Source organism: Panthera pardus, unplaced genomic scaffold (assembly GCF_024362965.1).
Source record: "Panthera pardus isolate Hobbes unplaced genomic scaffold, ASM2436296v1 HiC_scaffold_6, whole genome shotgun sequence".
Classification (NCBI taxonomy): domain Eukaryota; kingdom Metazoa; phylum Chordata; class Mammalia; order Carnivora; family Felidae; genus Panthera; species Panthera pardus.
In genome coordinates this window covers 78059856-78086256 of record NW_026526991.1, presented here as the reverse complement: position 1 = coordinate 78086256, position 26401 = coordinate 78059856, and the positions used below count along the sequence as shown (strand labels likewise).

General features: G+C 36.6%; 1 protein-coding gene across 10 annotated transcripts in view; it reads right to left on the bottom strand.

Moving 5' to 3' along the window:
• Positions 1 to 1887: 1887 nt before the first annotated feature.
• The window catches only part of CAPRIN2 (caprin family member 2), a 44729-nt gene continuing 20215 nt past the window's right edge, over positions 1888 to 26401 (bottom strand). For 2 of the 10 annotated variants that reach the window (XM_019452370.2, XM_019452371.2), the window contains exons 7-19: positions 25289 to 25456; positions 24222 to 24265; positions 22643 to 23317; positions 20029 to 20151; positions 18126 to 18207; positions 17056 to 17111; positions 13959 to 14063; positions 11710 to 11856; positions 9028 to 9196; positions 7436 to 7618; positions 6572 to 6672; positions 3971 to 4034; positions 1888 to 2807 (exon numbers count right to left, since the gene is read on the bottom strand). In XM_019452370.2, coding sequence (XP_019307915.1) covers positions 2239 to 2807; positions 3971 to 4034; positions 6572 to 6672; positions 7436 to 7618; positions 9028 to 9196; positions 11710 to 11856; positions 13959 to 14063; positions 17056 to 17111; positions 18126 to 18207; positions 20029 to 20151; positions 22643 to 23317; positions 24222 to 24265; positions 25289 to 25456 — 2486 coding nt within the window. In that variant the 3' untranslated portion in view covers positions 1888 to 2238. Of the gene's footprint in view, positions 2852 to 3970; positions 4035 to 6571; positions 6673 to 7435; positions 7619 to 9027; positions 9197 to 11709; positions 11857 to 13958; positions 14064 to 17055; positions 17112 to 18125; positions 18208 to 20028; positions 20152 to 22642; positions 23318 to 24221; positions 24266 to 25288; positions 25457 to 26401 lie in introns of all 10 variants that reach the window. The other 8 variants (XM_019452372.2, XM_053894763.1, XM_019452375.2 and 5 more) reach the window with 8 other exon arrangements.

Here is a 26401-nt window from a genome sequence, read left to right as displayed (position 1 = left end):
CTTAAGATCCTAATGTGGTAGAAAACAAAATGGCTAAAAAAAGCTGAGAAAGGCCTTGTTGAACTTGATCCACAACTCTTCTTAAACATCAAGTTTTCCAAAAAAACCAAAAACAAAACACATCGTTTTCCCCTTAGTCATTTAATAATATTTGTTTTTCCATATATTTCTTGCTTTGTATTCTGTACATAAGAGCCACTAACTAATTTATTTAACTGGAATACTAACATCCCTAACCCACAAAATACCTACCATGAGTTTAAAAAATTCTGTTAAATAGTTAATGACATTACATCCTCCATCTTGAGAACATTATACTAACATGGAGAGTTAAAAGTGGCCTAAGGGTTTAATTGATGAACCCACGCCCAGATAAAAAATATTGATTACAGGGGCCCCTAGGTGGCTCAGTCAGTTAAGTGTCTGACTCTTGATTTCAGCTTAGGTCATGATCTCACGGTTCATGATTTCGAGCCCCACACTGATAATGTGGAGCCTAGGTAGGATTCTCTCTCTCCCTCTCTCTCTGCTCCTTCCTTACTCACACTGTCTCCCTCTCTCAAATAAATAAAATATATTGACTATAAGAGGGGCGCCTGGGTGGCTCAGTCGGTTAAGTGGCCGACTTCAGCTCAGGTCATCATCTTGTGGTCCGTTAGTTTGAGCCCCACATCGGGCTCTGTGCTGACAGCTCAGAGCCTGGAGCCTGCTTGGGATTCTGTGTCTCCCTCTCTCTCTGCCCCTCCCCCGCTTGTGCTATCTCTGTCTCTCAAAAATGAATGTAAAAAAAAAAAAAAAATTTAAAAAACACTATGCTTTAATTAATAAAATTATTAAGCTCTTATTCATGAGAAACATAAATAAGCTTAAATTGTGAAGTGTGAGGGGCGCCTGGGTGGCTCAGTCGATTAAGCGGCCGACTTCGGCTCAGGTCATGATCTCGCAGTCCGTGAGTTCGAGCCCCGCGTCGGGCTCTGTGCTGACAGCTCAGAGCCTGGAGCCTGTTTCAGATTCTGTGTCTCCCTCTCTCTCTGACCCTCCCCCGTTCATGCTCTGTCTCTCTCTGTCTCAAAAATAAATAAACGTTAAAAAAAAAAAAATTTAGAAAAAAAAAATTGTGAAGTGTGAGAATATATGCCTAAAATGGTTACTAAACTCTGTCAATGCCTGCTATACTAATACTACATCACACACACACACACAATTCTGTAAGTATGTGGAATGAAAAAAAATCATAGCACCTAACATTTATTAAATGCTTACGTGCCAGGCACTGTGTTAAGTCTTTTAGATATTCTTAGTTGAACTTCACATTTGCCCTAGGAGGTCGTGGAAATGGTCTATTAAAAAAAAGAGAGAGAGAGAGAGAGAGAGAGAGAGAAAGAGAAGGTAGGGGGGATCTTAGAGGTAAAATAACTTGCCCAAGATCAGTAACTAAGTGGCAAAATCAGGACTCAAACACAGCACTGCCTGACCAGAAATCTTTTAAACATTCTACCTACTCAAATTGAGAATCCACTAGAAGGTATAAGCTTCACTGATGTCAGACCAGTAGTATTAGCTCTGTACCTATCTACTATTGTTTCCTGTATTATTATACAAGTAGTAGGTACTTAAAAATAGCTAACAGATAATAGCATGTCCTAATGCAAAATAGCTTCAAAAAGAAATGTTATTTAGCCAAAGGAAAACAGATGATATCTTCTGATGAATGACAGGTATAACATCAGAGAAAACTCTAAAAAGAGCTATTATATATAGTCTTACTTTAAAATAATAGTATGAACCATGAATTAACACCCATCCAAAAGTTATCAGTGATGCATAGCAAAAAATTCAATACTTTACCCCTTAACTAAATGTTTAATCAAATAAGAACACTGAAGGTGCATGTAACTTTTTTATTGAGGCACAACAAGGCATTATAACTTGCCTGAACTTGAGGCAGTCAGTTTAGTAAGCTGAACGTTAATACAGTTAAGGATTAAGTGCAAACAATATACATTCACAGCTTGACTAGCGAGGCTACATCACAATTTATAAAGTGCCAGATTAGTGCTAATTGTCATTCAGCTTGAAATTTTTCACCTTGGGGAGGAAAACAAAAAAAGTAAGGACCTCCACCTTCCTCTAGGAAAGAAAACATTTTCCTAAACCAGTCACAAGGGCAAAGACTACTTCTCCTTTAACCCTACTAATTAGAACACCATTCTTTTACTGTCAATTCTGTACTGACTTTCAATCTTGATAAAGAAGATAGCCTGAAAATGTAGAATATTTCCAACTACTTCCATAAATTGCTCCCCTGTGCAAACGTAACCATATCTGGTCTCCCTGGAAGAGCTGAAGAATTGCATGATTGCTAGCAGTTTCATGGTCTGGAGCACCATCATTGGCATAGGCAGATACCAAGACCTCTTCATTCTTCATGAGGTTGACATATAGTGGCACATTCACTGCCAGCTTTAGCATGTGAAAAATGAAAACATAAGTGCCATTCACTGGGCAATTAAATCTACCAAGCTGAAGATCAAAAGTTTCTCCCAAGTTGTTTAGAAGAAGATCAAACACGATAGGTTGGTCTAAAGTTCCAGGGGCGAGATTAGAGGTTCTGGCTGCTGAGAAGGCAACGCGCATCTGCTGAGGCAGGGGATAGACGTGTACTGGCAGTATGGTGGCTGCTGGATTTGTCACGGGCACATCCACAGGGGTCATGCTACGGGAGTCTCCTTGTCCAGAGTCACCACTGTTAAACGTTTCGTTGTCTCTTTCTGGGCTGCTCACCTGAGAAGAATCACTCCACCCTGCTGTTTTATTAGCAACAGTGAGTTTCTCATAATGAAGCAGTTAGCTTTGAACACAATATTTAACATTAGTCGGCTACTGAAATACAGATAAAAATACATTTTATAGTAAATTCTAAAACAAAAACAACAAAGTATAGCTACAGTATACTTTTCTAAAGTTTTCTAGCAATAGGCTTTCATATTACTATTAAGCCAAAAAGGACCTAGATGATCTTGTCTGGTGGGCCTCATTGTTTTTTTAAGATTTTTTTTTTTTTTAAGAAAATAAGCCTCCAGGAAATGCTAAGTTACTAAAGATTAGCAAAGTCTGAAACCCAGGTTTGAACACTCTTTTTACTTCTTTTATCTTTCTTCTGTAATTCTCACTCAGTTCTTCATTCCTCAGTGATAAATCTACTCAAACTAATGTACAAGGACTCAAGAAAACTGAGATTACATAAAAGAACCAACTTTTAGAACTACTCGCCACTCAAAGATACTCTGTTATGATACTAAGTCCCATGATGAATGCCTGTTCTTCATTTCCAAGTTAATGTGATATCATGAAATCTTAATGTTTTAAGTACTACACAAAAACATAGCTCAGATAGAAGGCCAAGGCAGTGTGAATACTGATTGCTTTCTTAAAAGGAAAAGATTGTTTTTCTGTGATAAAGTTAGTTAATCTTCGGTAATTCTTGATTTTCTCAGTTACACTGAATCTTTTCTACTAAAGGTCCTATTAAACTTTCACATTTTAAAAAGTATTATAATATCTTCTGAAATTTCAAGTCATGGTGTCTTAATTGCTGCTTTTTCCTATCTTTCAATGTAGTGACATTAGAGTATCTAGAAATGCCCATTATTACAAGAAACATCATTCTGAATCATCACATGAAACTATTTGAAGTATGCAAGATGAATACATATCAAAGGCTGAATCATGCTGTGGCATCAATCAAACTGAAAAAGCACACACATACACTTTTAATTTAAATGGACAACTGGTTTCCACAGCCATTCCAGTTAGTCTAGTATTTCCCTCAGGTCTTCAGTACTACATTTATGCAAAATGAAAACTTTAAAAGCTAAATGGTGAAAACAATGTACTCTGGGGAGAACTTCACAGAAGACAAAGAAAGATCTAGAGGTATGTTCTGTGTAACCCAGTTAATCATCCTTACCTCTTGAATTTGTCCGAGGACCACCAGATGTCCCTCCTCGCTTGTAACACTGCTGGAAATTATCCTGAAATGAACGCGTAATATTTAACCTTGGCACCAAAAATGCAAGATGATAGTCCTTTCCCAGTGTTATTGGCTGGTAAATTTGTAAGATTAAAGTCCTCTTAGCCTTTTCTCTACCCTTCCCCAGCAGCCACAGAGGCTCGGATGTTTCCAAACACCAAGAAAGGCAAAAAGGGCAACAATAGCAATACTTGCTTCATCTGTGAATTAACCTGACCAACTAGGTATGCTAATAATTGCAAAAACAAGAAGGCATCCAGGAAACACTATGTAAAAGATACAATGTGAGGTAATGAGGGAAATTCAGAAATATGGCCTGGTCCTCTATCCCTTATCGCAAGATAAAGGGAAATAATAAGGCAAGAACACAGACTATTTCAATCTTGCTCTATTTATAGATCAAACTGTGAAGACAATTATGAACTACGTCAGGATTTTGTTTTGTTTTGACAGAGAGGTTGGTAAGAATTATACCATATGAATGTACTATTGCCTGAAAACATAATTTAATATCCTCAAGAAAAAAATGTTCACGAGGCAACATTTCAAACAGACTCCCAGGTATGTTGAAAGTCAGCCTCCAGACAACACATGAAAAGAATGATCAGTGGCATTAAATTAGCACATACAATAAAAATAAACACATGCAATAAAAAATTTAAACAGGACAAGAAGGCACACAATAATTAAGTCTCCTACCCCAAACTCCTAATCCTTTTCCCAATACAACAACTATCTCATGTTTTCTCAGCAAGAAATTTACTTTCTTTTTTTTTTTTTTTTTTTTTTTAATGTAACCTCTATGCCTAATGTGGGGCTTGACCTCATGACCCGGAGGATCAAAAGTCACATGCTATACTGACTGAGCCAGCCAGGCACCCCAGCAAGACATTTAAAGCAGCACAAAAAAATTCCAGAATATTGGTGTTAAGAACAGCTCCATTACAGACACCTGGGTGGCTCAGTCAGTTGAGCGTCCAACTTCAGTTCACGTTATGATCTCACGATTCCTGAGTTCAAGCCCCACAGCAGACTGGCTACTGTCAGCCTGTCAGTGCAGAGCCTGCTTCAGATCCTGTCTCTCTCTTTGCCTCTCCCTCCTTACACTCAAAAAATAAATAAAATATTTAAAAAAAAATTTTTTTTTTTTAAAGGAGCTGTTCATTACTGTCTGACATTACCGTGCTAAGCCTTCATGTATGTTAATTCACTTAATCCTCAGGATATCTCAGAAAGTAATCCTCACAACACTTCAGAGTAAGATTGAGTCTTCATCCAACAGATGAGGAACCACAGATCAGAAAGTTTACTCAAACATACCCAAGGTCACACAACAAAGGAAGTGATGAAATCAGGAATCAAACCCAAGTCATTTAAGTGATTTGGTGTGTTCTTCGAGGTGTGTTCTTAACCCCCTTTTCAATACTGTCTCTGTATAGACATCTACCTTACCTCATTTAACTAACTGTAAGCTCCTCAAAAACAGGTACTTTATATCACAACAGAACTCAGTGGGAAACCACATACTTAAAAACTTGTAAAACTTCAAAACTGAAAATTCTGACGTATTCAGTCATATCCATAGATGATCAATGACAAAGAGGTCCCACGGTTTGTTAAAGTAGAATGTCTAACCTCTTACCAGTCTTTTATCATATGTAGTAAAGAAAATCTGAGCTATTCAAATAAAAATAAATAAAAAAATAAATTTTTGAAAAATACTTTTGCTACACCAGGTACCTAGAAAAGTTAAACTGAAAGCAACATAATGAAGTTGGGGCGCCTAGGTGGCTCAGTCGGCTAAGCACCCAAATCTTGATTTCAGTTCAGGTCATGATCCCAGAATCGTGGGATCAAGCCCCATGTCGGGCTCCACATGGAGCATGGACACTGTGTGAGATTCTCTCCCCTTCAAAAAAAAAGGAAAAGAAAATAATAAAGTTAAGCTCATAGGGTCTGGAGTTAGGAAACATGCAGTCTCATGTTAATTCTACCATTCATTTGCTGAGTGACCTCAGATAAGTAATTTGTTTCTGAACCCCAGTTTCTCTCAAAAGGTAGAGGAGTGAATGAGTTAATGCAAACAACATGATAAATAAAGTTCTTAAGACCTTCTAAGTTCTGTGTAACAGACAATTGTCATTTATCTTCTGTGGGTTACTTGAAAAGCTTCCAACTCAACTCTCCACAGTACTGACAAGTAGTTCTAAAACAAAGAGTGCCTTGGAGTGTCTGGGTGGCTCAGTCAGTTAAGTGTTGGACTCCAGCTCAGGTCATGATCTCACGGTTTGTGGGTTGAAGCCCCGTGTCAGACTCTGTGCTGACAGCTAAGAGCCTGAAGCCTGCTTTGGATTCTGTCTGTCTCTGCCCCTCCCCTGCTCACATTCTGTCTAACTCTCTCTCAAAAATAAACATTTCAAAAATTTAAAAAAAACAAAGAGTGCCTTACACCAAATACACTGTGACTCGGCTATAGTTTAATCACAGCTTAACATCAACAACTGTACTATATTATTCAACTATGACAACTATTCTTACCCTTTGGGAATAAGGTGTTCCAGGATACTCTCTAGCTTGGAACTGTAGCTGGCTATAATTTCCATTGGTAATTGAAGGTGGTCCTCTATAAGTATCAAAACCTAATAAACAAACAACTTAAATAAAATTATGGGCAAAATTATACTAAACTTTTAAATAGTCTAATTCTATACCACTTTAAAAGTTAAACTGATCCTATAATACCATCATTAGATTTATGCCTTCTTTAAGCAAACTCTACTAATATTGCTTCCACAGGAAAACACATATTTATAAAATACCGCTAACTTCAAATAAGCCAAGGGCAGAGATTTACTACTGCTGCAATGCAGATGGGGTTCAAAAAGGTGCATGGTTAAGGCCTGTCTAGCGCAATTCTGCTAATACCAAGAGAATAACATGTGGAACCATATCTAAGACTTAAGAAAATATCACTATTATAGTCTCAAAATTTATATTTTTATGTATAGTATCCTCTCATAGAAAAATAACTAGAAAATGGGCACTGATTATGACACATTTTGAGACATATTTTTATTTGACATAGTTTGACTTGGGGCAGTCAAGTCAATTAAAAAAAAGTAAGTATTCAAATATGAAAACCCAAATTCATCCCCGGAAAAGAAAGATGCTCAACCTTTCACTGCAGCAAGTCACAGGATCAATCTGCTTTTCATACAAAAAGTTCCTCTGTTATATAGGCAACAGGTATATTAGAAAAGCTATATTTTACAGAAATAGGGAATTTTCTACCACAATATGGAGGGCAACTAAAAAAGGAACAAGGTAAAGTAAAAATAGTTTGAGTTAAGTAAATATATAAACAAAATAATTCAGTATAATTAAATTTTGTTCAGAGCATACCTTTATAACCACCAGGGGACCGATACGAATTGGTTAGTAATCTCCCACCACGAGTACATCCTCTAACAGATCCCCGGCTATTGACAAATGGTTGAGAGGGTCTGGGAAATACATTCGTCTGTGCTGGGTAAAAGGCAAGGCTACCATTGCTTACTTGAATAGTTCCATCAGGATAACTTGCTGCTTAAGGAAACAGTTTTAAGTCCAAGAGTTAAATGGTAACAAAGATTTAATATTCTTTATACTTAAAAGTCACTGTATATCAAAACCTTTAATATAATTTTCTCCCTTTGAAAAAAAAAAAAACAGGTGCTATATATACACGTACGTATATATAGAGATCCTGGTATCTATACATATATTTAGGTAATAGAATATTATTCAGCCTTAAAAAGGTAAGAAATTCTGACACATGCTACAACATGGATGAAATCTTGAAGACATTATGCTGAACGAAATAGGCCAGTCACAAAAGGACAAATACTGTCTGTTTCCACTTACTCTAGGTAAGTACCTAGAGTAGTCAAATTCATAGAGTAGAATGGTAGTTGCCAGGGGGCAGTAGGAAGAGGGGGAATGGAGAGTTAGTGTTAAATGGGTACAGAGTTCATTTGGGAAAGATGAAAAAGTCCTTAGAGATGAATGGTGGTGATGGCTACACAACCATCTGGCCATACACTTAAAAATGGTTAAAATGGTAAATTTTATGTTATGTATATTTGGCCACAATTAAAGGAAAAAAGGCTAAACACCCCAGATCAAGGAGTAAAAGACAATGAATTTTAATTAATACTATACCTAAGAAGGCACAGGACAAATATCCCTTATGTAAATCATCTACACAATGTTTTCACTCAGTACAAGTGAGAACAGAATGAGGTCATTGGTGGCTAGGTCCAAGGATTTACATTTAGTATCTCTTGTGAGTAACCAAATACCTCTAATGTTCAACTCATTTACTCAGGCTTAAGTTTTAGAAAACTCAATGGGGATCTGAAACACCAACACTAAAAATCTACAGGTGTTTATCAAATTAGGAAATAACTACAAAGTTGCCTATTCTTTCATGTATTTGGATAGCATAAAAGAGCAAAATAGTTTTTCATCTCTAAGCAAACAATGGAAAAGCATACTAAATTATATCTTTGCATTAATCAATGCTTTATTGTAAGAGGGAAAAAGAGAGAAAAGGCCAGATAGCTATCTGTCTGTGCTAAAAGATTCAACAGAGTGATTTCAAAACTCTTCTAAGTAGAAGACGGGCACTTCTATAGTAGATAGGGCAATATATATATATATATCGCCCTATCTACTCCTATTACTGTCCATGGTAATCAAAGCAATCAGATTTAAAAATATGAACCTACTTCAAGGTTTAATCAACCATCTAGGTTCTACCTCTACAAAAGTTAAAATTAATAGGCGAACTTAATTAATAGAAGAAAGGCATTTAAGTGTTTCTCAACACTTGAACATGCGAAGAAATAATGCTTACTAGTCAAGAAAGAACCCTTAAAGTATCACTACTGAATTACTTTCCATTCTACTAGCTGTCATCTAAGTCTTCAAAATATCATATGCAAAGATCTTACCAGTCTCTTGAGAAAGGACAGTTTGTTCTACATGTATAGCTGGCAGTTGGCACTGGGGTGGTGTTTGTGTACTTGCTGTAGTAAAACTTTGATTGTAGCCAGGTGAATAAGGGGATTCTTTTACTTCTTGTTCTTTCCGTGGAGGCAGAGGTGCATTAACATTAAACACCTTAAGAGACAAAGGGTACACTAAGTCCTTTGTAATGTTTCATAGAAAAGGATTAAGGATGACATCCAACAAAATTCTCCAACATTCAAAAACTTCTATTTGACAGGCAAAGGACTTGAATGGACATTTCTCCAAAGAAGAGAAATGGCCAATAAGCACATGAAAAGATGCTCAGCATCACAGTCATTAGGGAAATACAAATCAAAACCACAATAATATACCACTTCATACTCATTAGGATGGCTGTTACCAAAAGAAAAAAAAAAAAAAAGAGAGAGAGAAAATCTAAGTGTTGGCAAAGATGTGGTGTAATTTGAGCCTTGTGCATTACTGGTAGGAATGTAAAATGGTGCAACCAACTGTAGAAAACAGTGTGGTTGTTCCTCAAAAAGTTAAACATGCAATTACCATATGATCCAGCAAATCCACTTCTAAAATATAACCAAAAGTACTGAAAGCAGAGGCTCACATTTTGTACATCAATGTTCATAGCAGCATTATTCACAATAGGCAAAAGGGGGGCGCCTGGGTGGCTCAGTCGGTTAAGCGTCCGACTTCAACTCAGGTCACGATCTCACGGACCGTGAGTCCGAGCCCCATGTCAGGCTCTGGGCTGATGGCTGAGAGTCTGGAGCCTGCTTCCGGTTCTGTGTCTCCCTCTCTCTCTGCCCCTCCCCCATTCATGCTCTGTCTCTGTCTCAAAAATAAACGTTAAAAAAAAAAAAAATTAAAAAACAAAAACAATAGGCAAAAGGTGGAAACAATCGAAATGTCCAACAGCTGAATAGATAAACAAAATGTGGTATAGACATACAATAGAATATTATTTAGCTATAAAAAATGAAATTCTCATCCATAATACAACATGAATAAACCTTGAAAATATTTTGCTAAATGAAATAAGTCATATACAAAAGGGCAAATAATGTGATTCCACTTATCTGAGTACTTAGAACAGGTAATGAGGCAAAAAGAAGATAGGTTACTAGAAGCTGGAGAGAGGGAGGAATAAAAAGCTATTATTTAATGAGTATAGTTTAATGGTTTGGATGATGAAAATGTTTTGGAAACAGTGGAAATGGTTGTACAACACTGTAGATGTACTAAACATCACTGAATTATATACTTAAAAATGGTTAAAATGGTAAATTTTATGTCATACGTATTTTACTATGGCCAAAAAAAACCTATTTGGTTTCTAGTAGATCTAAACTCAAATACAAAAATTAATCTTCCTGCTATTATGATATAATAATGCTTACTGAGCATGAAAGCTACACAGGCCAAGAGAGTACTTTTTCAAAAATTAAAGATGAAAAAAATCTGCCACCTACCAAATTTCTACCACATGGCAGGCAAATGACCTGTCCAGACTCTGGCCATTGTCTATAAAATAGTACTTCCATTACTCTCCAGCTCCCTTACCCTGCTCCATTTTTCCCCATGACACAGGTGACATTTCCCCATATGTATATACATATATATACATATGTATACGTATACACATATATATGTGTATGTGTATATTTTTCTCTCTAGCCCTCTCACCTCCATTATCAAATGTAAGCTTCTTGAGCACAAAGACTTGTCTCTTTTTCACTGCCAATACCCAACCCCAGTGATTAAGAACAGTATCTGATTTCATTAACGAGAAAAAGTTAATAAAACCAATGTGGCAACACTGTGCAGGAGGGACAGGGCAAGAGGGAAAACAAAGAAACTAATCAGTTCTAAGAGGCCAAGCATGAAGGATAAAACTAGTGAATTTAGGTGCCTGAATTCAAAAGCTTATCTCCCTGCATTGTATCTGCTTTCCATTGCCACTCCACTGGCCCCACCCGACCACCATCACTGAAAAGTATCCAGAGTGGGGCATTAAGCATCATCAGATACTTACTGGCTCAGACTTTTTTTCTAAAGAACTGTTCTATACTATTCTGTTTCAGAGAGTAAACATATAAACCTAGGTATATTACCTTGAAAAATGTTTTAAGCTTAAACAATTTGCAGAGGAATGTGTAATTCAGAATACCACACAAATTGGAACAATTATCCAAAATCAGCATAAGATCAAAATAAAATCAAATGAAAGTTTCCAGAATGACAGAACACCCAAGTATGTGCCCTATATTTCAGGCTATTGATGCTATGGAACATCACTAGTGTGGTATTAGTAATGGTTAGTATTATTAAGCTGTTCACAGAAAATTATGTTTCTCACTCACACATTTTTTTTTTAATTAATATGAACCCTCAGCTTTGCCTGCTACTAATTTTCTGAGTGGGGAAAATGTTCTGATAAAATATCCATTCAAAATTCTCAAGGCTTTGGATTTAATACTCTTTCACCACAAATAATATTTGCATTGGACAAAGCAAGGATCAACCCAAATAAGAGCAATACAAAAGGCAAAGTTTTTCACATAGTAAGTACCCAATAATGGACGTAAGAGAAACAATGGCTTTTTAACAGGAACAATGAACTGTAATCACCATTCACGTTTCATACTCACTGTCTGCATGGCTTGAAAGGGCGCTGTGTTAATCGTTACTGAACTACTACTTGCTGGAGGTGACTGGAAGCCCTGTTCAGAGCCCTTTGACATGGGAGGATTTGAAGAAGCTAGTGAAGATGGTTGCTTGCTTGGGGGAACTGCTGCCTGGGAAGGAGAAATGCAGCATCAGCCAATCACCTGCCATATAACAAGCAGTTAACTTACACTAAACCCCAGACTGGCCTAAGTCAGCAAGTTCTATAGGATGACATTCGGACACAGGAATGCAAAAGAATAGCTTCTGCTTACAATTTCAAATCACAACTGCTGAGGATGCACACTAGCATTTGCTGTGCACAGCTTGCTGACTAAGTGAAAGAGTCTTACTATTAATCAGTCTAACAGATGAGGTACTGAACTTTTTATGAGTACCTAGTCAAACCCTGAAACGGTAGTTTCCAACTAAGAATCTAATATTATTCCAAATCTATACAGAAGAATTACGAAAAATCTTGGGTTAGTTGCTTAGTCAATGTTAATTTTTCTTGATTTTAAAGTCTTATTCCTGGATTTCTAAGTCAGCTGCCTTTAAAAAAGAAAATCAAACCTGATCTAATTTAAATAATACTTATCTATGGTAATAAGCAAATCCTTGATGTAACAGATTACAAATCCAAAGGCTTAAAAAGATACCAAAAACCCAGTCCTAATCAGATTATGAAACAGAGAGCTGTGACTCACTTGGTCACACCTTCCTCTTCTTAAAATGAGGAACGAAGTAATTTTAATTTAGACCAAGTCTACACGATAAAAATTAATGTGTATCTATATATTCTTATATTCTGTAATGAATACATTATCTTGTATAATAGCAAACCAAAAATAGTAAAATCTAAGAGCTGCTAAATTAATCTAAAAAAATCATGCTATCTTGCTATACCTATTTCAAGGATTTGCTCAAACTTAGCAAAAACTATCATTTTAGAATTGAAAGCACAAACATAATATAGTTGACCCTTGAAAAACACACAGGTTAGGAGTGCTGAACCCCAAAGTCAAAAATCCACATATAACTCTTGACTCCCCAAAAACTTAACTACTAATAGCTTATAGAGATGGAAAGGAAGCCTTACCAATAATATAAACAGTCGATTAACACATATTTTGTAAGGTATACGTATTATATATTGTATTCTTACAACAAAGTAACCTAGAGAAAAGACAATGTTAAGAAAAGCATAAGGCCCAGTGTCCATCAGTAGATGAATGGATAAAGATGTGGTGTGTGCGTGCGTGTGTGTGTAATGAAATATTATTCAGCCATAAAAAAGAATGAAATCTTGCCATTTGCAACAACAGGGATAAGCTAGAGAGGATAATGCTAAGCAAAAGAACTCAGCCAGAGAAAGATAAATACTGTAAGATTTTACTCATATATGGAATTTAAGAAACAAAACAAATGAGCAAAGGGGCGGGGGGGAAGAAGAGAAAAAAAAGAGAGAGAGACAAACCAAGAAACAAGACTCTTAACTACACAGAACCAACCGACGGTTACCAGAGGGGAAATGGGTTAAATACATGATGGGGATTTAAGGAGTACATTTATTGTGAGGAGCACAGGATGATTTAAGGAAGTGTTGAGTCACAATATCGTACACCTGAAACTAATATTACACTGCATGTTAACTAAATGGAATTAAAATTAAAACCTAATTTAAAAAAAAAAGAAAATCATAAGAACATACATTTACAGTATTGTAGTTATCAAAAAACTAAAACGTATAAGTGGACCTTCACAGTTCAAGACCATATTGTTCAAGGGTCAACTGTGCTATCAAAATGCTTTTGACAAAATTAGCCAAAAGAAAATGTAATTCATTCTTATGGAGGTAGTGCTAATATTAACACTATAAATTTACTGAGTCTCAGTTATGTAAGTAGATTTTTCTGCTAAGGATTCCATCAATATAATATATATAGTGAGAAACTTGACTTACTCCTACCTAAAACTTTTCATCTTTTTTGACAACAGCAATTTAGACATATTTATTGTATGTGATAAGGCATTACACACTACTAAGTTTACTTATATGGCAAAGTCACAGCAAAGTTACCTGTAATTCCAGGACAATATCTACAGAAAGCAATACATTAGTCAAGTATAAATGTTAAATAATTCAACTGATCATGCCTGTAATGCATAAGGTAAGCTGGTTCTGCTATTATTTTAGACAGAAAAGAAATTAACACAATTGGCCTCTTATTACCTCAGGAGTCTCTGAGGTCATAAACTCTGTTTCAGATCCCGAAGAAGCCTGATCAGTAGTAACCAAGCAAGCATTTGAGCTACAAGTAACTGAAGAAGAAGCAGCCTAGACACAGGAAGATATAAAACATGATAAAAGGCACATTTTGTTCACTTTATATTTCTTGAGTCCTGAGCTTCATAACATGTAACTCTTACCAAGCACTCACTAGTGCCAAATACTATGCTAAACACTTTATACATATTCACGTGTTTAGTCCTAACAATAACCCTGTGAGGTAGATACAACCATCCCCATTTTATAGACAATAAGGCATAGGCAAAGATAAGTTAAGTAATGGATCCAATATCACACAAAAATTAAGTTAGTGGTGAGAGTCAAACCCAAGCAGTCAGCTAAATTGCCTTTCCAGGCCTGGTCACCAAAGCTACACATCTAATCCCATCCTCATTTATCAAGATTCTTGGTCCTAGAAACCTGGGCCTCAACAGCAGATGGAACATCTGGCCCTCAACAGCAGTTCAATGGAAGCAGCTCAGGGCACATTCAACACTGTGGGCACAGCTCTGCCAGGGATCACAGTAACTGTGGTTTGGCTCTCTGTGCTCCCACTGTCTTAAAGAGGTAGGCAGAAGTACAAATAGAAATGATAAGCTTAGGGCGCCTGTGTGGCTTAGTCGGTTAAGTGTCCAGCTTCGGCTCAGGTCATGATCTCATGGCTTGTGAGTTCGAGCCCCACATCGGGCTCTGTGCTGACAGCTCAGAGCCTGGAGCCTGCTTCAGATTCTGTGTCTCCCTCTCTCTCTGCTCCTCCCCCATTCACACTCTGTCTCTCTCTCCCTCAAGAATAAACATTAAGAAAGAAAGAAAGAAAGAAAGAAAGAAAGAAAGAAAGAAAGAAAGAAAGAAAGAAAGAAAGAAAGAAAGAAAGAAAAAAATGATAAGCTCTACATAAATTACAGAGTCACCAAAATTCTAACAAAATGTTAAAGCTAATAACATAAAACAAAAACTGGAAGAAAGCAAGCACAGGAAAAACTAAGGCTGTGACAACTGTAACCAATAAAAAACTAAGAAAGTGGCTACAAAAGAATTCTATGGCACAAAGATATTAGAACATAACAGGGAGAGATCTATAAAAATCCAGCAATCACAAGGTCTGAAGTGTCCATGACATGAATCTACTCCTTTTATCTCAATCTCAGAAGCCCAAGTAATAAAATGGGTTAATTGGAAACTAATTAATGGCAACCAAATATCCAGAGCAGTTACATTTCAGTGACCTTCTAGAGAGGGTCATCATAATAGGCCACTCCTTGGGAAGGAGATGGGGACCAAGTTTTAAAAGAGGTCTTAAGAAAAAAAAATTTTAAATCCTTTTGAAATTTTATATACCTAAATAAATAGGTATAATTTAGATCCGACTAAAATATTAGAACTATTATGATACTGTAGTGTTTCTAAAACTAGGTCTTTCTTCTGGTCCTCTTTTTAAAATAACAAGACAACTGCCCAAAATAATTGGAACTGGGTATTGTGGGGACAGAAGTTTCCTGCTACAGAAAGATTTACAAATGTTAAGCTAAGACATTGATACCTGAGCTTTTGAATTTAAAAGGTTCACTTAACAACAACAACAACAAAAAATAAAGATAAATTCTTCACATTAGTATTTCTTTAGAAGTTATGGCAATTCTTGCTTCCAAATTACTGCTCTTTAAGCAGACCAGCTGAAAGCAGTTTTAGGTATTGGTGAGTAAACATGATGCTGGGGACCTGTGATTCCCAAACAATGCATGTGCAGATTCACCCAGGAAGCTTATTACAAATATAGATGTCTAGATAACGCCCCTGGAAATTCTGATCCACTAGGTCTAAGGTGATATCTAGATAGATATATCTTTAGGGGCACCTGGGTGGTTCAGTCAGTTAAGCCTCTGACTTCAGCTCACGTCATGATCTTGTGGTTCATGAGTTCAAGCCCTGCGTCAGGCTCTGTGCTGATGGCTTGGAGCCTGGAGCCTGCTTCTGTGTCTCCCTCTCTCTCTGCCCCTCCCCCACTTCTGCTGTCTCTCTCAAAAAAAAAAAAAAAATTAAAAAAACCTTACAGATAGATATATAGATATATATACAGAGATATATATAGATACCTTTATTAAAGTGATCAAGTGCTTCTGATGCAGCCATCCACAGACCTGCCCCTGAGAACTACTAAACTAGACCAACAGCTTTTTGAAAACCTTTAACTTGTCCATTGAAAGCCTCATGTAGAACCCTAACAGCTAGAACAGGTAACATGGAACCCTTAAACCAGTGAGTAGGGTGAGGGACTCAGCTCAATAAATACATTTTGAAAACTGAGCCATACCTTATCAACTAAATATAAACCACTGTAAACAAATGGTATTTACTCAGAAGTTTTTGGACAGGAAGGCAATAACTGTTGAGCCATCTGGTCAAAATACTTAACCTATCAGGGATGCTATTGTTAAGAAAATTGCCATAAAGTTTTCAGAGGGATCCTGATAATTTTTTTAAAGGTAATGACCAGAAAACTATCAAACCTTGTACTTTTTTTTTTCTTGAACTTACTATTGATAGAAGTGCAATGTGGCATCAGAGATCTCAATGATCTGGTTCCTTTGTAAATCTAAGGTGTTCTGTGAAAATCAGTTCCTCAGAATGTCAACTCTTATGTGTGAAGGGAGGCAGGAGATTAGCTAACCATGTGCTAAACAAAATTAGTATCTTTCTTTAGACTCTTGACTATGCTGCTCTGCCAAAGTGACTTAAGTAGCCAAGGGCAGAGTAAGATTCCCAGACAAGGTATCTCTGAATTCTTCAGGCTTGCTCTTTCCTTATTAAAGTCTGCCAGCCTTCTCTATTTTAACAGATGTCTTCCCCATGATCATTAGGTAACCTTTGGAGGGCCAGTTGTACTTAATCTAAAAAACTAGATATCCTTAGAACACTTTCAATAATTTAGTTAGGTATATTAGAATCAGCAAGTCTGATCTATCTTACCAAAGCAAGAGTTTCTTCCCTGAATAACAAAGAAATTAAAAATAGCAAAGAAAGATCACTTTGGAGAAGTTACCTGTAATGGCTCTTGAAGAAAATCACTTTGACTGGAAAGATTTTGTTCTGTAGATGCTGCAGAGAGTGAAATCAACAGTAAACTATTGAGGAAGGAGAAAAGTTTATGCATATCAACTGGGTGGAAACTAAAAGTTTATACTTTACAAAATAAGCCATAGCTAGAAAAACTAGGTCTCAAGGCCATCATGAATTTTCTGTGAGAGCTCTAAAGAGTCAGAGAGGATTTGGGAGACACTAGTCCCATCTGTGATACTCATGATGTTTTAAGGTTCAAAGGGCAAAAGCAGCATTTCAAAGCTTCCAAAAATCTATTACTTTAAAAAATGACTAGTAATAGTAAACTGGAAGATAAAATCTAAGCTATCATGAATAGTAATCAAGTGATACACTCAAATTCCAAGTTTCAAAATAACTCTTAGCTGGGTCATATGTCTTTTCAGGTTTTTTTTCCCCCTTTGGTCATGTATATTAATATGCTTTTCAATTATATAGTTTCGGTTTGGTTTTTTCTTGTTAATGTCTATCACTTTTGTTAATTACTCTTCATTCTCCTTACTTCATCCAGGAATTACTACACCCATCTTCTAGTTGGTGTCTGCTCACTACAACTGGACTGTGGCTTCAAATACCTCATTCCTCCCCTGAAATAAATGAGTATAGAGCAAAAAGCCTAACGTCAGGCCAGATTCAATTCTAGGTTCCGTCATTAGGTACTGTGTTAATCAATGTACTAAATATCACTGATGTAATTTCACTCATAATTGGGATCAAAAAGTTTCAATACTAGATTTATAGAGTCAAAAGGACCCCAATCACTTCAAAATTTGCAAAACCAGCTTGTGTTTCTCCATTTAACCATCTGGAGACCTTCTATAAAAGGCAAACAGGTGAGGTGAGCACACTAATGTCTTAATGGTAATTTACCCATATATAACTGATGACACATAGATACATTTAGAATTAACACAGAGACACAATTTAACCCTTAAGATATCTAGAGTAAAATTATTTGTAAGAGGTAACAAATGTTGGACCTATGCATGTTTACTCTCAGTTATGATTACATACCTACTGGGCTACCTGGAGTAGTTGAAGGCGGCTGTGACGATGGAATTGCACTTGAAGGTTTGTCAAAATCCAGAATAGATTCCTAAAGACAAGATTTTCTAAATCATGACTAGAAACAATTATTCATTTAAAAGCTATTACCATTGGGGCACCTGGGTGACTCAGTCAGTTGGGTGTCTGACTCTTGATATTGGTTCAGGTCATGATCTTACAGTTGATGAGATCAAGCCCCATGTTGGGCTCTGTGCTGATGGTGTGGAGCTTGCTTGGATTTCTCTCTCTCTGCCCTTCCTGTGTTCTCTCTCAAAAATAAATAAACTTAAAAAAAAATAAACTGTTTAAAAGCTATTACCATTGCATTACTCACAACACTGTCCATAGCTAGTAGCTATAAGAATCTAGCTAATAACTATCTCAAAATGTTGATAACTTACTCTTTATTAAAAAAAAAAAAAAAAGTGTTTATTATGAGAGAGAGCACTCATGAGCAGGGCAGAGGCAGAGAAAGAGGAATAGAGAGAGAATCCCAAGCAGGCTCCATGCTATCAGCGGAGCCTGATGCAGGGCTCAATCCCATAAACTGTGAGATCATGACCTAAGCCAAAATAGAGAATTGGACGCTTAACCAACTGAGCCACCCAGATACTCCAACAACTTAGTCTTCATAAGAGAAAGAGTTAAGAGTTAAAATCTAAAGTAACTGTCAAACCTTAAAATTATGTCAAGTAATTCCAAAGCTTAACTATGAAAAAAAAAAACAAAAAAACTCCTGACTTAAGCTCTTAAACACAAGCATTAATTCTGTAACCTTGCTTTTATTATGTCCAACAACTGGGGGTTTAACAGTCTCATCTCAACCACTAATCTAGCTCATTCATGCTCTCTGATCTTTCATAATGAGTAACGATTCTCTCTCCCATCTGCCTATCTTAGTTTTCAAATGTTTCCAACATTTTGAATAATTAAGCTACCCTTGTAGCAATCACTTTTCATCTTCAAATAATCTAAATGGGTAAGGAATTCCCTCATAAGTAGAGGATTACAGGCTAAATAACTTGCCATGGATTTTATAGCCAGTAAATAGCAGAACCAGGATTTAAACACAAGTCTAACTCCAAAGCTCAAGATCTTTTTACTACACAAAAAGATCTTATTTGTCTACTTCCTCCTTCAATAATATTGTACTATTCTGAAATTCTGTAAGACTCTGTATGACACAATTTAGCACTTAACTATTGCCACAAGTTAAAATCTTATACAACTGGAATATAAACTCCTTGAAGGCAATAAATGTCTTATGATTTTCTACACACAATAGCACCTACCAGAATGCCAAGCACAGAGTAGGTTCTCACAGTCTGAGTGGAAACTACCAATGATCTACAGCAGAAAATATATTTGAACACTTATACTTTTTACATGTTTAATTCATTTCATTACTCACAACAAACTTAGGAGTAAGAATTATTATCCTCATTTTTCAAAAAAAGAACCAAGGCAAAGAGTAAAGTAACTTGCCTGAACTGTGAGACCTAGGAAGTGGCCAGAATTCCCATGCATTCTGAACACCAGAACCTAAGCTCTTAGCAACTTCGTTACAGGAACGCCTGGGTGGCTTAGTCAGTTAAGTGTCTGACTTTGGCTCGGGTCACATCTCACGGTTTGTGAGTTCAAGTCCTGCATCAGGCTTTGTGCTGACAGCTCAGAGCCTGGAGCCTGCTTCAGATCCTGTGTCTCCCACTCTCTCTGCCCTTCCTCTTGCTCACACCCTGTGTCTCTGCCTCTCTCTCTCTAAAAATAAATAAACATTAAAAAAAAACAAAACACTTTACTGTAATACTTCTGATTAGAAGCGAGTAGCCCCAGGAATATCATTTAAGATTCATTTAAGAATGGCTCATACTTGCATAAAGTTACAAGTTCCTTGAATCTGGGTCATCAGATCCTGCAGTTTTTCTTTCCTCAATACTGGATCCTTTGGAAGGGTCGAGGAAGAACCTACAGGCTGATGCATAGGCTTAGGCACCTACAAAATAAACCCACAATGTATAAGAGCGAAATTCACATTCAACAGCCTAATTCAGGAAACTCACCTTATCACTACATCTTAATGAAACCAGAACACATAGCAAAGCACATTTATCAGATTTATGTCAGGTAAAGAATTTCCACAACAATACAGTTTCTAAATAATTTAAGCAAACTTTATAAACACTTTTTCCCTTTCACAATACCTCTAATGGATATCTTTCTAAAACAACCTCTTTTCAAAGGGAAGACCCAGAGTAACAAAACTTCCTTGACAGAAAGTTTTTTCATTATGGACAATCAGCTGATGATATTCTTTATAAGATACCACTAACTGTAAGACACGCAAATGATTTTTTTTCCCCAGAGAAAAAGTTACTATCACCACATTCCACTTTTAAATGTCTGCTTTCAGAAACATTAAGAAGTAAATATGTATACAAACACATCCTAAGGTTGAAAAAATTCACTACTATATTTTGTTATCAGGTTAAGTATACTTTGGGGGACTAACGATGTTTATAAAGTGGTTAGTCCTCACGCTAAGTTGCTTATGAAAGCTGCATACCCTGAATGCTGACCTAATGCTGATATGGTTAACATCTTACAGCTGCCAGTGTCTGTCTCCACCAGCTCCTCTCCTCCACCTTCTAATTCACTGGGAAGTCACACAGCTAAGCTTGTCAAAAGTGTCATACAAAATAAGAGTTAATAAATCCTAAGTGAATATACGAAAGACTCTTTTAGGAGAAAAGTATTAGCGTTAGTGATTAATTTCACGTTATCTAGTCTTTTAGCTTTGAACTCTATTTTGTCCTTGACTGTACTTAGTCATGTTCTAGAAAGCTGAGATTGCAAGACAGAGAGACAGTGTACTATATAGACAAGTGTCCTCTCAGTCACTGAAAGGCCCTGCAAATTCAATATAATGCAGTCTGTACCATAAAGACAAATTAAATGAGTTTTGGCCTTTCCAACTAATTCTACATACTATCCAACATATAGCATAATATTCTGGTAAGGTAAAGGCTCAGTACTACTATACTTAATGGAATTTTAAATTTCTTAAAACAGCTTTACTGAAATATTAAATTGGGTTTTTTAAGTAAGTTTCTCAAAATAGTTGTCATATTACAATTACTGTTGTGTGATATCTGGTTAATGAAATAAGGCTATCAATCTTCTATAGGGTCAGGAAGAAGCTGAAATTGATATTAGCACTTGAAGAAAAGAGGGAAAAAGGTGAGCAAAGGGAGACAAGTAACTCTGAAGTTCTCTTCCCATAAAGCAAAACTGAAGCAGTGGCAGATTTTGTTTTTTTTTTATTTTTTTTAATGTTTATTTATTATTGAGAGACAGCACATGAGCATGAGAGGGGCCGAGAGACGGGGAGACACAGAATCTGAAGCAGGCTCCAGGCTCTGAGCTGTCAGCACAGGGCCCGAAGCGGGGCTCGAACTAAAAAACCGTGAGATCATGACCTGAACCAAAGTCGGATGCTTAACCGACTGAGCAACCCAGGCACCCCTTTGGCAGTTTATTTATAAAAAGCAATGCTTTGATTTCTCCAAGCAAAAGTTTTTCACACTGTTAGGGGACCAAAGATTTATCAGAGAGCCTCTGGCTAAAATGGCACGAAGTGCAGGGAACACTACTAGACAGAGATGGAAAACACTAGGAAGATAAGTTCACATTTCTTAGCAAACAAGGTAGTAACAAGTTCATATTTAAATAGAAGTAAATAACTTGTAATTTAATAACCTTAATAGCAGTGTATCCAAGGCTTATTCATTATAAGCCTTCTTATCTTCTTGAAATAGGTTATCATTAACAGAATGAGGTCTTCTATTTGAACTAAATCTCATATTCCAAACTTAGTTACAGAATATTTAAAGCCTATAGTTTCCACTTCCAGAAAAATTCTCATTTTGAAACAGAAATGGAGAACTAATTCAGATCCTACCCGACCTACTACTGGAATATCTGCAACCACCATGTACCTTCTTCAAAGAGTGCAGGCTAACCTGAGTGATTACAAAGAGTGAAAGAAACTCAAGAGAATACAGAAAAATGTAACTTCTGTCAGAAAAGGTCATCCATGTGCCAGGCAGAAGATGATGAATGAAACACAGTAAAACAAGCCCCTCGTCTTGTGACATGCATTTACATTTCTCATGTGTTCACACTAAGGTCTTGTCTGAGCTATTCACTATTTTCATGTCATATCATGTCATTAAAATTTTGGCATTCAAACAATAGTTTCTAACTGTGGAAATTTCACCTCAGCTTAGGCTTAAAACACAGACTAGGTCTACTTCCAATTTCAAGGGAAAACCAATTACATGTTAAGGAGTTAAGTGAAATACTTTATACATGAATTTAACACAGATTTCGGAGATTCTTTTTAAAGAGGACTAAAAAGTTATGACTACCACCAGTCCTTACTTATGCCTACATTGACCAGAGCAGACTGATAAAAACAAACTCACATCTTTGGGTTCAGTATTAAACTTCCTGGGCAGGAGCTGGTCATTTGGTATGAGGCTTGCTGGAGCTACCCCCCAGGACTTTGGAGAAATCTGTGATTGTGGTGTTAAAGGGCGTTTTTGACTCTCAACATTATTTTCCCAGGATTTTGGAGTCTCTGGCTGTCTTGCATCCTGGTCTTCACACATGGGAGTGGCCCATGACTTGGTGACGTCCTGTTCATTCTGCACAGAAGGTGTCCAAGACTTTGGAGATTGCTTCTTTGGATCCTGTTCTTTCTGCAGCTGAACTGGCCAAGGTTTTGGTGTCTCCTGCTTCTTCTGTTCTTCTTGAGTATATCCTGTTTTGGATTTAGGAGTTTCTTGCTTCCACTGGCTAGGAGCTGGCTTAGGTTTAGAGACATCCTGCTTCTTCTGCTCTTCCTGCAGAGTAGACCTGAGTTTTGGATCTTGTTTCCTCTGTTCTAAGGAAACTGCAGGCTTTGATACCTCCTGGTGCTTAACAGAAGGCTCCCAAGACTTGAAGGATTCCTGTTTCTTCTCCTGACCATCGGGTTCAGTAAGCATATCCCAACATTTGGGGAGATTTGGTTTTCTAGCATAATCTGCTTCCCAAGATTGCTCTTCATCTTGTTTGCTTGAATAATCTACTTCTGTCATGTAACGTCTGTTAAGAAACTAGACCAGAGGAAAATACGTGCTTGAGTCACAAGATTTATAAAAGACCTTGAGAGACCTTGAGGGGAACACTGAACTCTATTAGTATTCCTATGTCCATTGGTCTGAGTCACTATACTAAACTAACAGGAAATTTCTGTCCTTATCCTACTTGAAAAGACCATCCTATGTTTTTGTCCATTCCTTTTCCCTCAGTTAACAGAAATACAACCTTTGATACTTCAACAGTAGCAATGTATACTTGACCCACCTAAGAACTGCACATCACCGTGCCACGTTTGCTTGACTCAGGCTCTTTGACCAAGGTTATTCTGCCTCTGCCAACCTTAGACCACTCTACTACCCGACTCCCTAAAATGTTAAGGCAGAGGATATAGTTCAACTACACACATTTACACTATTTAACCTTAAGCCTTATGTTTCCTGAATTAGCAGCCTTTTCTTTATTTCTCTATCAGTCATACTGTGACTTTGACTCTTTGGTTTTTTTCAGCTTCCATGAATTTCAATGTCACTTCAAAAAGAGAACACTTTATTACCAACATGAGTAAGTTCTAACGAGAGCAAAATCCTACCCATCTTTAAAGGGCCAAGAACAGTAGCTAACGCTTGAGCAGTTTACTGTGCACCAGGTCAAATTCAAATTCTAAGTAATTTAGAATTTGACTCCTTACATCCTCACAAGATGCCTCATAAGGCAGGCATTACTATTATCCCTATTCTATATACATGAGGAGAGCAGACACAGCTGGGCTAGACATCGTAGCCAAAGTCACTAAGCTCATAAGCTACAAAACTAGGATTCAAGTTTAAGAAACCTAGTTCCAGAGCCTCAGCTCCTAACTGCAACACAATACAAAAGTCTCAAAAGCCAAAATCAGCAAATTACCTTTCAGAAACTTACCTCTTGTGGTTGTATCTCTGGCTGTGCAAGTTCCATAAGAGACTCTGAAAAGATAAAAGGAGTATTAAGCAAATACTAAACTACATTTTTAGACTTATTACAACTGTAATTCATTCTAGTAACATATTTAAAAAAAAGGGACAGTACAATGAAATATATTAATGGCAGGAGTAATTCTCACTATTGCTTGTTGGTCAAAAGCACGTGGTCTGAGACGAGCTAAAGCTAGTAGTTCTCCTTATATGACACTTTTCTAAAGTCAAGTTGCAGTTAAAAACTGATTGAAAATAAGACTATCTCCTCTTACACACAAATACAGCTTCTTTCAAGTTGAAATTATACCTCTAGTCCCATGGCGTAAAAATTAGTCATTGAAACAGGCCTTAAAGGTCTCCTACGAGCCAGTTTAAGGTTGGAAGGTAGTAAGGGAATGGAAACCCTAAAGCATTAGACTAAGTGTTAAGAACTAATAGAAAGTAGACATAAGAAATGACTTGAATCATGCTAGTAGTGGCCACTGGAACTCTGCCTTCTCTACCCCCATAGAGATGACTTTTTTTTAATAAATTGAGCTTCCACAGACAGGACCAAAACTGTCATTCACTCAAAATATTTCTTCCCTTAAGAAAGGTGGAATTTTGAAAAGTACATTTACTGATTTTGGCAAACATTTTCCAAATATGTTAACCTTAGATTATTTATATTCTCATTCTACTACCATATTGGATTCTACCATAAACATTTTAAGTGACAATTTTAAATGGAATTATCCTACTAACAATTTAACAAAGAGGTTCATTCAAATTCCATAAGGGCCTCATTTCAGCAGGGTATTCTCTTGTAACAAAGGATAACCTATGTTTCTGTTAGCATTCATTCTGTAAATCACAGTAATAAAACCTAGAGACCTATTCTAAACCTAAGTTTATCCTGCAGCAAGTAAAGATTTCCATGCGTGTAGAAATTAACAAATTAAAATAAGGCAATCCTTTTACAATGATTTCACTCATTCTGTGTAAATATTAAAAATGCAACTACTATAAAGAATTTCTGAGATCACAACAAACCTGACTCTTTGACAGATTCAGTTTTCAATAATTGTTTTTTCTTCTCTGATTTTATTAGCATTTCTTCCTCCAATGATACTTCTTTCTCCTTAGCATTTTTTGGGACTGGGATACTTTCAAAATAGCCTGAGTTCAGCAATTTAGACAGCAGATCTTTCATGTGTTTGTCTAAGAAAGAGTGATTAAGACTTAGTTATCACATAACCTAATAGTTCACGGAAAATTATTTAGAATAGAAATCCTAATATAATTTTATCCTAGTTACAGTATGTCAACACCCCACATTGGGGGGATTCAAAGAACTGGTCAGTATCATGAACAGCAAATGTGCAAGCCATATTTCTGTCATGCTGAATCAATATAAATTTTAAAGATCAGAATCCCAAAGTTTAGCAAGTCACTTAAGTTTCTCTGGGCCTCCATTTCCACCATTTGAAAAACGGCTAAAATCAGAGACCCTAATCAAAGGCTATGTTACAAAAGCACACATCTGTTCCCTGAACTGAGAGAAAAGCCATTTTTCCTGTCTGTCCCAAAGACATCACAACTAGCAATTATTCTACCTTCCAAGTAATTAAGGCTTTATAGAAGTAAAAGTTCCTCAAACATAACCATTAGAAAACCCTATCTTGGACGATCTCTAAAGGATTTTTAAACTCCAAAATCCCATGATAAAGATTTTACTCTTGAATTATGCTGTGACTCTTAGCATATCACCATTTGAGCATATCACCATTTGATGAACAAGAAAAATCTTAAAATGATGTTAAAGTAGCTGCACCATAAACAGATCTAAAGTCTATTTCACTTTTAATATCCCCTAAAAACATAATTCCCAAATTACGTTTGGGTGCCCATACTTGATTTGGGTCTATTATTCCTTTCATAGGAGTACTATGACAGGTTTTTAGTATTTTTTTTTTTAATATTCACTTATTTTTGATAGAGAGACAGAGCACGAGCAGGGCAGGGGCAGAGAGAGGGAGACACAGAAATCGAAGCGGGCTCCACTTACAAACCATGAGATCATGATGCAAGCTGAAGTCAGACGCTTAACCAATTGAGCCACCCAGCCGCCCTGTTTATTATTTTTTTAATAAACTTTGAGATATA